Source organism: Dendropsophus ebraccatus, chromosome 12 (assembly GCF_027789765.1).
Source record: "Dendropsophus ebraccatus isolate aDenEbr1 chromosome 12, aDenEbr1.pat, whole genome shotgun sequence".
Lineage (NCBI taxonomy): Eukaryota > Metazoa > Chordata > Amphibia > Anura > Hylidae > Dendropsophus > Dendropsophus ebraccatus.
Window position 1 is genome coordinate 72,298,754 of NC_091465.1, and position 16,265 is coordinate 72,315,018.

Genomic DNA, 16,265 nt, shown 5'->3' on the forward strand with positions numbered 1-16,265 from the left:
TATGTGACATCACTGCTATTATTATATGACATTATTATACTGTGACATCACTGTGTGTATTATCCTTGTACTGTGACATCACTGTGTGTATTATCCCTGTACTGTGACATCACTGTGTGTATTATACCTGTACTGTGACATCACTGTGTGTATTATACCTGTACTGTGACATCACTGTGTGTATTATCCCTGTACTGTGACATTACTGTGTGTATTATACCTGTACTGTGACATCACTGTGTGTTATACCTATACTGTGACATCACTGTGTATTATCCCTGTACTGACATCACTGTGTGTATTATCCCTGTACTGTGACATCACTGTGTGTATTATACCTGTACTGTGACATCACTGTGTGTATTATACCTATACTGTGACATCACTGTGTGTATTATACCTGTACTGTGACATCACTGTGTGTATTATACCTGTACTGTGACATCACTGTGTGTATTATCCCTGTACTGTGACATTACTGTGTGTATTATACCTGTACTGTGACATCACTGTGTGTATTATACCTATACTGTGACATCACTGTGTATTATCCCTGTACTGACATCACTGTGTGTATTATCCCTGTACTGACATCACTGTGTGTATTATCCCTGTACTGTGACATCACTTTGTGTATTATCCCTGTACTGTGACATCACTGTGTGTATTATACCTGTACTGTGACATCACTGTGTATTATCCCTGTACTGTGACATCACTGTGTATTATCCCTGTACTGTGACATCACTGTGTGTATTATCCCTGTACTGTGACATCGCTGTGTGTATTATACCTGAACTGTGACATCACTGTGTATTATCCCTGTACTGTGACATCACTGTGTGTATTATCCCTGTACTGTGACATCACTGTGTGTATTATACCTGTACTGTGACATCACTGTGTATTATCCCTGTACTGTGACATCACTGTGTGTATTATCCCTGTACTGTGACATCGCTGTGTGTATTATACCTGTACTGTGACATCGCTGTGTGTATTATACCTGTACTGTGACATCACTGTGTGTATTATACCTGTACTGTGAGGGCACAATTTTTATTATCTCTGTATTGATTATTCATATTGTTTATTAGAAATGTTCTGAGCGCTCACTGTGATTATTATCCTTGTACTATAAAATCACTGTCTTTACTACTCTTTTACTACAATATCGCTGTGTTTACTAAGCCCATACAGTTTATTGTCTCTGTACTGTGACATCACTTTTTTCGCATGTACAGTGATATGACAGTGCTTATTATACCTACATGTACAGTGACATCACAGTGTTTATTTTACCTACAGGTACAGTGACATCACAGTGCTTATTATACCTACATGTACAGTGACATCACAGTGATTATTACACCTACAGGTAGTGACATCACAGTGCTTATTATACCTACATGTACAGTGACATCACAGTGCTTATTATACCTACACGTACAGTGACATCACAGTGCTTATTATACCTACATGTACAGTGACATCACAGTGCTTATTACACCTACAGGTAGTGACATCACAGTGCTCATTATACCTACAGGTAGTGACATCACAGTGCTTATTATACCTACATGTACAGTGACATCACAGTGCTTATTATACCTACAGGTAGTGACATCACAGTGCTTATTATACCAACATGTACAGTGACATCACAGTGCCTATTATACCTACATGTACAGAGACATCAAAGTGCTTATTATACCTACATGTACAGTGACATCACAGTGCTTATTATACCTACATGTACAGTGACATCACAGTGCTTATTATACCTACATGTACAGTGACATCACAGTGCCTATTATACCTACATGTATAGTGACATCACAGTGCTTATTATACCTACACATACAGTGACATCACAGTACTTATTATACCTACATGTACAGTGACATCACAGTGCCTATTATACCTACAAGTACAGTGACATCACAGTGCTTATTATACCTACACATACAGTGACGTCACAGTGCTTATTATACCTACATGTACAGTGACATCACAGTGCTTATTATACCTACATGTACAGTATTGTGACATTACAGTGTTTATTATACCTACATGTACAGTGACATCACAGTGCTTATTATACCTACATGTACAGTGACATCACAGTGCCTATTATACCTACAAGTACAGTGACATCACAGTGCTTCTATTACCTACATGTACAGTGACATCACAGTGCTTATTACACTTACACGTACAGTGACATCACAGTGCTTATTATACCTACATGTATAGTGAAATCACAGTGCTTCTTATACCTACATGTACAGTGACATCACAGTGCTTATTATACCTACAGTTAGTGACATCACAGTGCTTATTATACCTACATGTATAGTGACATTACAGTGCTTATTATACCTACATGTATAGTGAAATCACAGTGCTTATTATACCTACATGTATAGTGACATCACAGTGCTTATTATACCTACATGTATAGTGACATCACAGTGCTTATTATACCTTTATGTATAGTGAAATCACAGTGCTTATTATACCTACACATACAGTGACATCACAGTGCTTATTATACCTACAGGTAGTGACATCACAGTGCTTATTATACCTACACATATAGTGACATCACAGTGCTTATTATACCTACACGTATAGTGACATCACAGTGCCTATTATACCTACACGTACAGTGACATCACAGTGCTTATTATACCTACAGGTAGTGACATCACAGTGCTTATTATACCTACATGTACAGTGACATCACAGTGCTTATTATACCTTTATGTATAGTGAAATCACAGTGCTTCTTATACCTACATGTACAGTGACATCACAGTGCTTATTATACCTACAGGTAGTGACATCACAGTGCTTATTATACCTACACATATAGTGACATCACAGTGCTTATTATACCTACACGTATAGTGACATCACAGTGCCTATTATACCTACACGTACAGTGACATCACAGTGCCTATTATACCTACATGTATAGTGACATCACAGTGCTTCTTATACCTACATGTACAGTGACATCACAGTGCGTATTATACCTACATGTACAGTGACATCACAGTGCTTATTATACCTACATGTACAGTGTTGTGACATCATAGTATTTATTATACATGTTCTGTGTTTGTTATTCCTGTAATATGACATCACGGCTTATTATCCTTGTACAGGGACATAACTCATTTATTATTTGTGGCATTGCAACTTTATTTATACATTCCACAAATTTATCAGATCCGCTATTCACACTGTCCGTAGTTTTACAAAACCGCAATCCGTGCCGTTCTAGCCGTAATTGCGTCACGGATTTACCTATGAATGGGAACGTCTGTATTTTTGTCTGTTACGTCTGCAAAAATACGTATAACCTTAATTTAATTTCACCTTCCTGTTTTTGCCCCCCAAAAAATACGGATTACAGACGCGCTTTGGATTCTTTTTTGCGTATTGCGGACATAGTATACAGTCCTGAATTATTATCTCTGTGTTTTAGGGAAACCAGAATAAGTTTGTGAAGCTGCTGCTGGGATAGGATGGTGACTAGTATGACTGTTATCCTATATTCATACTAGTCACTATCCTATCCCAGCAGCAGCCCATTGTCACACCCTGACACAATGTAATATAACCATGTGTGATACTGTAGTCATCTCCGTCCCGTCCCGCTATGTGTCAGTCAGGGAGGGGTCCCCCCCACTCCATTATATATGAGGGGTGGGAGGCGTCTGGTTACTATACAGCAGGGAGGACACTTGAGGAGGTGTCTGAGCTCCTGGAGGAGGCGGCTCTGGCTCTGTCCCTTTTATTCTCTCCCAGGGGCCGGTGCAGCTATACGGAGACCTCCCTGCACCAGAGACAGCCGGGACCGGGGCCGGAGACACGGCCGGGATACACCCGGGACAGACACCTGCTGCCGCCACAGCCCCGTACTCACCCCGGGGAGGACCCCGCGCTGCCGCCAGCCTGACCCGCACTGCCCTGAGGACGGGACTCATGGATGTACTGCTGCTGCTAGCCCTGCTGCCAGGTGAGGGGCGCTGCCAGACACCCGCGGCTGTATACTGTATATACCACTACTGTGTGACCAGAGCCGGCACCTACTGCTGCATATACAGAGGGCACACAGTGTATACCACCCTCTATATACTGTATATACCACTACTGTGTGACCAGAGCCGGCACCTACTGCTGCATATACAGAGGGCACACAGTGTATACCACCCTCTATATACTGTATATACCACTACTGTGTGACCAGAGCCGGCACCTACTGCTGCATATACAGAGGGCACACCGTGTATACCACCCCCTATATACTGTATATACCACTACTGTGTGACCAGAGCCGGCACCTACTGCTGCATATACAGAGGGCACACCGTGTATACCACCATCTATATACTGTATATACCACTACTGTGTGACCAGAGCACCTACTGCTGCATGTATGAGGAGCCAGCATATACAGAGGGCACACCGTGTATACCACCCTCTATATACTGTATATACCACTACTGTGTGATCTATCTATCTATCTATCTATCTATCTATCTATTATCTATCTATCTATCTCCTATCTATCTATCTATCTATCTATCTATCTATCTATCTATCTATCTATCTCCTATCTATCTATCTATCTATCTCCTATCTATCTATCTATCTATCTCCTATCTATCTATCTATCTATCTATCTATCTATCTATCTATCTATTATCTATCTCCTATCTATCTATCTCCTATCTATCTATCTCCTATCTATCTATCTATCTATCTATCTATCTATCTTCTATCTATTTATCTATCTATCTATCTATCTATCTTCTATTTATCGATCTATCTATCTATCTATCTATCTATCTATCTATCTATCTATTATCTATCTATCTATCTATCTATCTATCTATCTATCTATCTATCTCCTATCTATCTATCTATCTATCTATCTATCTATCTATCTATCTCCTATCTATCTATCTATCTATTATCTATCTATCTATCTATCTCCTATCTATCTATCTATCTATCTATCTCCTATCTATCTATCTATCTATCTATCTATCTATTATCTATCTCCGCGTTTCCCTCTGGGTTGTCCTGTATATACAGCTTGCAGTATGGAGTAGGGTGTGTATATAGTGATATCTGGTAATACTTGGCATTGCTGTTGGTTGATATGTCTGGGCTGTATGGTCAGACACCTCTCTAGTATATTGCACCGTCATGATCACTGAGGATATATATACTCCGGCTTTATGGTCACCAGGTTCTTCTTCCATTCATTATTGATTGTCTCCAGCACATTAGCATGGTGGGGCTGGGGGTGTAGCACGCCGTCACCTCTATGCCTGACACCAGACATCTCCATCCCCTGGTGTGATGTGCACAGAAGTAACCGTATTATAACCGTATTACAGCTGTGTTATATTCATATTATAGCCGTATTATAGCTGTATTATAGCCGTATTATAGCTGTGTTATTGCCGTATTATAGCCGTATTATAGCTGTGTTATTGCCGTATTATAGACGTGTTATAGCTGTGTTATAGCCGTATTATAGCCGTATTATAGCTGTATTATAGCTGTGTTATAGCTGTGTTATAGCTGTATTATAGCTGTGTTATAGCCGTATTATAGCTGTATTATAGCTGTGTTATTGCCGTATTATAGCCGTATTATAGCTGTATTATAGCTGTGTTATAGCCGTATTATAGCTGTATTATAGCTGTGTTATTGCCGTATTATAGCCGTATTATAGCTGTATTATAGCTGTGTTATAGCCGTATTATAGCCGTATTATAGCCGTATTATAGCTGTATTATAGCTGTGTTATAGCCGTATTATAGCTGTGTTATATTCGTGTTATAGCTGTTATGGCCCTCTGAGCCACTCAGGATCACAGGTGGTCACTGGGAATTGTGTCAGATGACAAACTCCTGTATTACATCCAACACGCTCAAATCAACTCATTTCAGCTACACCTGTGAAACTCAGCGCAAAGTCAACTTTGCAACATCTCAGAATCACAGCCCTCTTATACGTAAGGTACTCAGCTCTGCTACATCTCAGAATCACAGCCGTCTTATACCCAAGATAGTCAGCTCTGCTACATCTCAGAATCACAGCCCTCATACACCTAAGACTCTGAGCTCTGCTACACCTCAGAATCACAGCCCTCTTATACGTAAGATACTCAGCTCTGCTACATCTCAGAATCACAGCCCTCTTACACCTGAGATACTCAGCTCTGCTACATCTCAGAATCACAGCCCTCATACACCTGAGATACTCAGCTCTGCTACATCTCAGAATCACAGCCCTCATACACCTAAGACTCTGAGCTCTGCTACATCTCAGAATTGCAGCCCTCTTATACGTAAGATACTCAGCTCTGCTACATCTCAGAATCACAGCCGTCTTACACATGAGATACTCAGCTCTGCTACATCTCAGAATCACAGCCCTCTTACACCTGAGATACTCAGCTCTGCTACATCCTTTAATCACAGCCGTCTTACACCTGAGATACTCAGCTCTGCTACATCTCAGAATCACAGCCCTCTTACACCTGAGATACTCAGCTCTGCTACATCTCAGGATCACAGCCCTCTTACACCTGAGATACTCAGCTCTGCTACATCCTTTAATCACAGCCCTCTTACACCTGAGATACTCAGCTCTGCTACATCTCAGGATCACAGCCCTCTTACACCTGAGATAGTCAGCTCTGCTACATCTCAGGATCACAGCCCTCTTACACCTGAGATACTCAGCTCTGCTACATCTCAGGATCACAGCCCTCTTACACCTGAGATACTCAGCTCTGCTACATCTCAGGATCACAGCCCTCTTACACCTGAGATACTCAGCTCTGCTAGATCTCAGGATCACAGCCCTCATACACCTGAGATACTCAGCTCTGCTACATCCTTTAATCACAGCCCTCTTACACCTGAGATACTCAGCTCTGCTACATCTCAGGATCACAGCCCTCTTACACCTGAGATACTTAGCTCTGCTACATCTCAGAATCACAGCCCTCATACACCTAAGACTCTGAGCTCTGCTACATCTCAGGATCACAGCCCTCTTACACCTGAGATACTCAGCTCTGCTACATCTCAGGATCACAGTCGTCTTACACATGAGATACTCAGCTCTGCTACATCTCAGGATCACAGCCCTCTTACACCTTACACCTAAACTCTTCTACATCTCAGAATTGCTGCTCTGTACCAGGCCGCTATAGGTGACACATTCAGCTCTGCTGTATTACTTCGAGGTGCTGCATGTATTACAAAGTTTTTGTTTTATCGTTTCTTCCCTATTGAAGGCGCAGACTGCAAACTCCTTGAATTCCTGGCAGCTCCTGCATCTCAGACTGTCCTGGAAAGTAGAGAATGTGTAGGGATTAGTAGGGAATCCCCTCTATCGGATGTCCCTGAAGACCCTGGAGCTTGGTACACATGGCATGACTAGTCACCATAAGCCCTTTGATGGTTGTTTCCCTGTCAAACATTTCATTTATGTCTGTACCTGGGAAAGCTGGGTGACCGCCCCTCTGTTCAGCTGCTGTAGATAGCAGGGGTTATTACTAAGCAGACTTGCCATTCAGCAGTCTAGGAAAGTTGGGTGACCACCATCTGTACGGGTGGTCATATCAGTCATCACCCAGCTTTTCCGGATACAACTGGCTGAATGGAGCACTTAGCGGATTACATAGTACATTGCTTGCGCCCAGGGAACTACCCTCTAAGGTGGCGCCAGTACTGTTGGCAGAGACCAGACCATCCACACCTATGTATGTTCTCAGCCCTGGAGATTAGTGAGGTAAAGCACAGATTTCCTCTCACTAATACCATGCTCTCAGCCAGACGTGGCTGATAACAGAGAACAGTAGAATGTATTATTCCACACTTTTATTGCGGTGTCCCTTTAAGGCCTACTGTAATCCAGCTCTGCGTAAATGGTTAAATGCACTAATGATGTGGTGAATATAAGATTCTGAGGCGGCACTGGATTCATTCAGCGCCATCACACCGATTAATGCGGCATAATCAGGGCACAAAATATACCGCCTTCTTCCTATCATACAATATACCACATTGTTCCCGAACATGCCATATCTGCCCCTTTAACTACTCGATTCCACCAAAAATTGTGAGAAATGCTGGCTGGACCAGGGGGAGAATAGCACCACAGGGCACTACTATATGTGTACTGCATGGCACTATTATTTATTGTGCGGCACCATTATTCACTTTGCAGTGGCACTCACTGTATGGCACTGCTATATGTTAATGTACTGTATGGCACTATTAGGTAATCACTGTGTAGTGCTGATATAATCACTGTATAATGACACTATATTGTACGGTATTATGTTCACTATGGGAATATTATTTGCCCTAGGGCAATGTTACTCACTGAGCAATGTCACTATATGGCACTATTATATGTTTATTGTATGGCCCTATTATGTAATCACTGTGTGGCGATGTTATAGTCACTGTATGATGATACTATATTGTACGGTAATATGTTCATAGCATTGGACTATCATTTACTCTAGGGCACTCCTATTTACGGAACAGCACTAGTGTTTTCTGTAGATTGGCATTACATGGCACTGCTAAATATTCACTGTATTTGATGGACTATTATTAGAGTATTGTATGGTACTATTATTTGCTGTACATTAGTACTATATGGCAGTGTTACATACTCACTGGATGAGACTGTTATTTACTGTATGGCACTGTCCATTAGCACTTTATGGCACTGTTATGTATTCACAGTATGGGGCCATCATTCGGTTACTAAAGTACACTGTTCTATTTACTCTATGATGGCACTGCTATGTGCTCACTGTATGGGACTATTATTTTCTGCATGGCAGTATTATACATTGGCACTATATGGCACTGCTATGTGCTCACTGTACTGGACTATTATTTTCTGTATGGCAGTATTATACGTTGGCACTATATGGCACTGCTATGTGCTCACTGTATGGGACTATTATTTTCTGTATGGCAGTGTTATACATTGGCACTATATGGCACTGCTATGTGCTCAGTGTATGGTACTATTATTTGCTGTACATTAGCACTATATGGCATTGCTATGTGGTCACTGTATCGTACTATTATTTGCTGTACATTGGCACTATGTGACATTGCTTTGTGCAAACTGTATGGTACTATTATTTGCTGTACATTAGCACTATATGGCATTGCTTTTTGCTCACTGTATGATACTATTATTTGCTGTAAAGTGGCACTATATGGCATTGCTATGTGCTCACGGTATGGTACTATTATTTGCTGTACATTGGCACTATGTGACATTGCTTTGTGCAAACTGTATGGTACTATTATTTGCTGTGCATCAGCACTATATGGCACTGCTATGTGCTCACTGTATGGGACTAGATTACAGTAGAGCACATTGTACCAAGCCCTTGTATGGCACTGCCATGTGCTCACTGTATGGGACTAATATTTTCTGTATGGCAGTGTTATACATTAGCACTATATGGCATTGCTTTGTGCTCACTGTATGGTACTATTATTTGCTGTACATTGGCAATATATGGCATTGCTATGTGCTCACTGTATGGTACTATTATTTGCTGTACATTAGCACTATATGGCATTGCTTTGTGCTCACTGTATGGTCTTACTATTTGCTGTACATTGGCACTATATGGCATTGCTATGTGCTCACTGTATGGTACTATTATTTGCTGTACATTGGCACTATATGGCATTGCTATGTGCTCACTGTATGGTACTATTATTTTCTGTGTATTAGCACTATATGGCATTGCTATGTGCTCACTGTATGGTACTATTATTTTCTGTGTATTAGCACTATATGGCATTGCTATGTGCTCACTGTATGGTACTATTATTTGCTGTACATTGGCACTATGTGGCATTGCTGTGTGGTCACTTTATGGTACTATTATTTACTGTACATTGGCACTATGTGGCATTGCTATGTGGTCACTTTATGGTACTATTATTTACTGTACATTGGCACTATATGGCATTGCTATGTGCTCACTGTATGGTACTATTATTTGCTGTACATTAGCACTATATGGCATTGCTATGTGGTCACTGTATGGTACTATTATTTGCTGTACATTAGCGCTATATGGCATTGCTATGTGCTCACTGTATGGTACTATTATTTACTGTACATTGGCACTATATGGCACTGCTATGTGGTCACTGTATGGTACTATTATTTGCTGTACATTAGCGCTATATGGAATTGCTTTGTGCTCACTGTATGGGACTATTATTTACTGTACATTGGCACTATGTGGCATTGCTGTGTGCTCACTGTATGGGACTAGATTATAGTAGAGCACATTGTATGTTATGTGCCAACTGTACTATGTGGTTGCATTATGGCAGTATTATGTGGTCAGTGTGTGATACCGCTATATGGTAGCATCCAGGTAGCTGTTATAGGTATTTGCTGTATTTTAGGTTCTTCATTGGCCGCATATCAGTTGGTCGGATTACATGCAACAAAATGGCACGAAAATGAAGGATAGCTCTAACATGGGTTCCTTATTCCTAGCGCCAAATGTATACCCTGACATGTGCCAGCGTGATCACATGACCTATGGCCATGCCTATGCTCCATTGTTTTCCTGTACCAGGGGAGGGGGCACTGATGCCCGTGTTATTATAAAGGACTCTACCTGCAGCGGGGACAAAGCCCGGGTTGTTGCAGACGATTACAACCTGGTGGGTGCGCAGCGAGCAGGTCGGGACAGGCATTGTGTACTCTGTTATTTCACAGCAAATTCCCACATTCCAGACATGGCAAAACATCACCCTTCCCCACCACAAAAAGCACACAGAGCCCCCCTCCAACAACAAAGGGATGCACATGGCCCCCGCCCACAGGCACCCAGGCAGACAGGTGTGAACCGCTCTCTAGCTGAGCTGAGGAATCCGAGGTGATTCAGAGCGAGCAGCATGGCACCAGCGGTTCCCATCATCCGGCCAACCCGCTCCCCCTCCTGCTTAAAGGGGCTTTCCAGGTGTCGTTGCCAGGCTTTCCTTTACCTTTAGCCAGGTGCCCAGTACACTAATAACCTGTGCCTACTCTTTTTAAATAATCAACACCTACTGAGCCCCTCATTCAAACAGTCAGTGGTTTTCCAGGACCAAATATTACGTCTGTGATCGCCCTCCACATTCCACAATCCACAAGATGTATTTCACAAAAAAAATTCTTTAAGATTGACTGGAGTCAGAAACTTATATAGATTTGTAATTTACTCCTGTTAAAAAAAAAAATAAAAAAAAAAATCTCAGGTCTTCCAGTACTTATCAGCTGCTGCATGTCCTGAAGGAAGTGGTGTATTCTCTCCAGTCTGACCCAGCGCTCTCTGCTGCCACATCTGTCCATGTCAAAAACAAATCCCCATAGAAAACCTTTACTGCTCTCCAGACTGGAAAACAAATACACCACTTCCTGTAGGACATACAGCAGCTGATAAGTACTGGAAGACTTGCGATTTTTTTAAAAGAAGTAAATTACAAATCTTTGGCACTTTCTGGCACCAGTTGATTTGAAAGAAAAACCTTTTTGGTGAACTACGCCTTTAAGGTAAACCATATTTTTATATTAAAAATTACGAAACCGCAACAATTACAGACGTTCCTATAGAAATCCACACTAGGACATACTAGGCCGGATTGTCGATCTGTAAAACTACGGACAGTGTGAAGAGCCCAATAGAAATCAATGGGCCCTACATTTGTCCATAATTGTGGATCCGCAATTACAGATACATTTACGGATCGTGTGAATAAGGGCTAAGGGTGGCACAGAGAGGCAGAAGAGGGACAAGAGTTACCCCGGGTGACAAGACTGGGCCTTGTAGTCCTCATGGCCTCTATATGCCCCTACCTTATTTGACTTAACAATCTTTACAATCCGGGGCGGCCAGAAAAGCAGCGACACTATCTGATTAAATCAGATATGGGCGGCCCCTCCTCGTAATCCTTGTAAATCGGAGCGGAGTTTCACCTTAACTCTTTCTTAGTCAATGAGTTCAGCGTTGGAAAGGTATAAAAGGGTTAAAATAGTCGTAATGGGGCTGACATTCCTCCTGAAATTACAGGGATTCTTTACCTCTAGTTTCTTCAGGCATAGGCTTCATCTTTTTTTTTGGCCGTCTCATGGTCGTCTTTTTAAACGGACATCATTTTGGCTCCTAAACGTAGACGGTTTATGCAATGAACAGCCCTCATTTCCATAAATCTGACGCGTTTGGCGCCAAAATAGCAGCCGCCATAAAAAAAATTGGGCGTGAAACAGCCAAAAAAAGTAATTGTGAGAACATAGCCGTAAGGTGACATTGGTGACCCAGGGGGTAGTAAATGGTGAAGGGTCCCACCGGCACTGATCCGAGTACACAAACACATTGATATGAATGGAGAGATGGGTATGCGTGCGGACAGAGTTATATATTTATTTTGTAGCTGGTGGGCACATGCCCTGGGTGCAGGATGACAGTTTTGCCCCTGTCAGGGTATTTAGATGCAAGGCTCAGGCAGAAGACTTATATTTCACCAGACACCCTACAAATCAATCCTGGCCTTTGACCCCTCCTCAATATTCACCTTATTATCATCTCTTTGTATCTCCCCTCCACCCCGGGCACCTCTGATCTCCCAGCCCTGTGGCTGTCTCTCCGCTCCATATTGACCTCTGCCCTGAAAGGAGTGTTCCTTTTAGGATCTGTTTAACCAGAGCTTAGTGGCATTGTGGACATTATGACATTGTATTTGCCTGTCAATGAATCAGCGATTGTTTGTGCCTTAAAACCTGCAGCGTAGATGGGAATGAATAGTGACCCCCTCCTCTCCGTCAGAGAAGACCTATGGGGTGGAGGCTGAAGCAAAGGACCCTTGTACTGAATATTCATAGATCACAGGAAAATGCTGCCTAAGGATTCTGCTCTGTCCGTGTCAAACCTATGGGAACAATGTTTTTTTTTTAGTTTTACATGATCAACTGGACAATAAGTGGCTGTTCTTTACTATATTTAAAATAAATTTCAATATTCTAAAAAAAAAAAAAGGATTGATAACCAGTATAGGGCAAGTCTATAGTAGAAGGTGGCCCTCTTCTTCCAATTAAAGGGGTTGTTCACCAAAATTATTTTCTTTCAAATCAACTGGTGCCAGAAAGTGCGAGAGATATGTAATTTACTTCTACTAAAAAAAAATCTCCAGTCTTCCAGTACTTATCAGCTGCTGTATGCCCCGCAGGAAGTGTTATTCTTTCCAGTCTGGAGAGCAGGAGAGGTTTTCTATTGGGATTTGCTACTGCTCTGCATAGTTCCTGAGATGGACAGAGGTGGCAGCAGAGAGCACTGTGTCAGAATGAGAATATACCATTTCCTGCAGGACATACAGCAGCTGATAAGTACTGGAAGACATGAGATTTTTAAATAGAAGTAAATTACAAATCTGTTTTGGGAACTACCCCTTGAACTTGTTCATATGCATAAAGATAAAATTTTACGCCATTCCTGAGGTAGTAAGTTAGCCTTTATCCTATACACATATGACCCCCTACATCAGGGGTCAAACTCGTGGCTCTCCAGCTGTGGCAAAACTACAATCCCCATCATGCCTGGACAGCCAAAGCTTTAGCTTTGGCTGTCCGGGCATGATGGGAATTGTAGTTTTGCCACAGCTGGAGGGCCGCAGGTTCCCCATTCCTGATCCAGATCCCGTTTGTCAGGTTTTTGTTGTGCTACAATGGTAAAATTCATGATGGCGGATACAAGATAACAGGTCGGCCAATAAATCGGGAAATATTAGGCTTATTCTTCCATTTTTAGGCCTTAAATACTAATAACCTTATTGTTTCAATGCTTACGGCTTCTGGTACAAAATGTCTCTGTACGGCGGAGGCGTTCAGTGTTGGTGATGGAAAAAATAAGTGTTCCTCGGCCCGCGCACACGAGGGGGGTATTTTCATCAATTATTGTAAATGGGGGGAAAAAAACAACAACTGAGGTGTCGTCATGGCAACCAATTAAATGACAGCCCTCATCCTGAAAGCCGCTCACCATGTTTTTTTCCCTTTCTCCCTCTTCAGTCATTTTCGAAGAATATCCCTCTATACCCCACGCCCGCCTCTGGTAATCCAGCGGCGCCCGTATCGCTCCGTACTTACCGCTACTTTAATTTCCCAAGTGAAAAATGGAAGCAGATTGAATTTCAACAATTTTTTTTATTTTAATGTCTGCCCTAGTTTCTATAAATGACCCAATTATTTTTGTTCCTTTTCAAAAATGATGAATTATTTTGACTTTTTTTTCTTTTGTTTAATTTTTTAAATCATTTTTTTTTTTTAAGATGGCTGACAAAATGGGTTAAATACAATGAAAATGTAAAGACAATTTAAAAAAAAAATGGGAATTTTTATCAGTAATAATTGCTTTAGTGTAGCGCAAAAGAATAAAAAATGAAAAAAAATCTGGTATAATTGATTCAAATAGATCAGGTTAGGCTCTGCGTGAATTCTGTCAAATTTGATGGGAAAAATATCACAGCACGCGGCGCTATTTTTCTTGTCAAAACGCTGAGCGACATAACAGAAACTGAGTGCAAAAAATGGTTTTTTTACCTGTATAATAAACATTGCAAAAATAAGAATAAACATATCAAAATAAGCCCCAATTTTATCTATTTTAGTCTCGACGCAGATGCTGTCATCTGATGGGAAGCATATACCTCCTTTTTTCTCATCACAAGGACGGACACCACAACATAACCCGCCCCGATCATCATTTTTACCTGTATAATAAACACTGCAATGTATCATAAAAGAAAAAAATCATAAATTTGGAAAATGGGTGGAAATGAATCAGTTTAGACTCAGATGTGATGGGAGGCACATGGCGGTATTTTTCTTATGAAAGCGATAGAGGCCACAATAGAAATCAACGCTTAGAACCGGAATTTTATGACAAGTTGTGAATTTCACAATTTTGTAAAAAAAAAAGATTCAAAAATGGAGAATTTTTAAAAGGTGAAGAGGTTACTTATAGTAACCAGTCATTATTTTAATCACATTATTTTCTAAAATACCGGTAGCTGTGAATCTTCTGTAGATGACAGCCTGTATGCTCAGCCGAACGTTTATGTATTCAAAAAGAAGAGGGCAGGGGGCTCCTGTTAGAATCCAATATGTCCGACTCATCTCCCCCGACATCATCTGAGAGTAGGGAGACCCCCATATACATTAGATGTCAACTGGTCTCACTTAGGTTGGCAGATATGGGCAACACATGTTTATTGTATATGGGGGCCTTAAAGGGGCACTCCAGTGTAAAAAAATCTATTGGAGTCAAAAAGTTATAGAGATTTGTAAATCACTTCTATTTTAAAATCTAAAGTCTTCCAGTACTGATCAGCTGCTGTATGTCCTGAGGGAAGTGGTGAATTCTTTCCAGTCTGACACATGATGTTGGAAAGAGCAGGATAAGAATTACCCATGAAATCATAAGAATATTCTATACAAAAAAATATATCCAACTATATACTATATATCTAACTTTTCACAACCTCATTTCAATGAAGTCAGTAAGAACCATGACAGATATCTTATTCTGCACTTTTCCTTTATTTTTTTAAACAATTAACAAGATTAGTTTTTTTTTTCTCTTCCTTTCTTGTGATTTTCAGAATGGAGTCGCCCTCTCTGTTTCCCCTTCCTCTCGCACCACTTTCACAAGCCATCCATCTTCTCTTTCTTTCTCGTTTCCCCTCACCCCCCTCTCTCTCAGGCTTTGGTGAAGTGTTCAGAATCCAACAATAGCCCATGTGACTGCCTATGAGACACTCTTATTGTGTGGTGACTCCGAGGATCCTGCTCCCCTCCACCCTTCTTCCCTGCGCTTTTTCTTTCCAATTCGGTGCCCTCCCCGTGTAACCCTCTGTGTGCCCTCTCCTTTTGTGCCCTCCTCCAGTCCTGTTGTCACCATACATCAGTGCCCCTTCTCGGTTCATTCACATTTGTAAGGAGGAAGCGGAGCTGAATTAGTCCTTTAACTTTACACTGTTTGTGTAGCCGCGCTCTAGCTCCATTAGATTTACCTGTAAAACCACAGATCTAAGCAGAATTATCCCGGCTCTGCTACATCTGGAGCCTTCATGGCCTGGCTTCCTCTGAGGGACTCTCAGGTCCTGTTTCTCTTCTCACATCAT

The 16,265-nt window shown here is 41.4% G+C and overlaps 1 protein-coding gene across 1 annotated transcript in view; it reads left to right on the forward strand.

The window, feature by feature from the left end:
* Positions 1 to 3,728: 3,728 nt before the first annotated feature.
* BCAM (basal cell adhesion molecule (Lutheran blood group)) overlaps positions 3,729 to 16,265 on the forward strand; it is a 54,980-nt gene continuing 42,443 nt past the window's right edge. Inside the window, exon 1 of the mRNA XM_069947028.1 lies at positions 3,729 to 4,030. Within this exon, the coding sequence (XP_069803129.1) occupies positions 3,997 to 4,030 (34 nt within the window). The 5' untranslated portion in view covers positions 3,729 to 3,996. The remainder of the gene's footprint in view (positions 4,031 to 16,265) is intronic.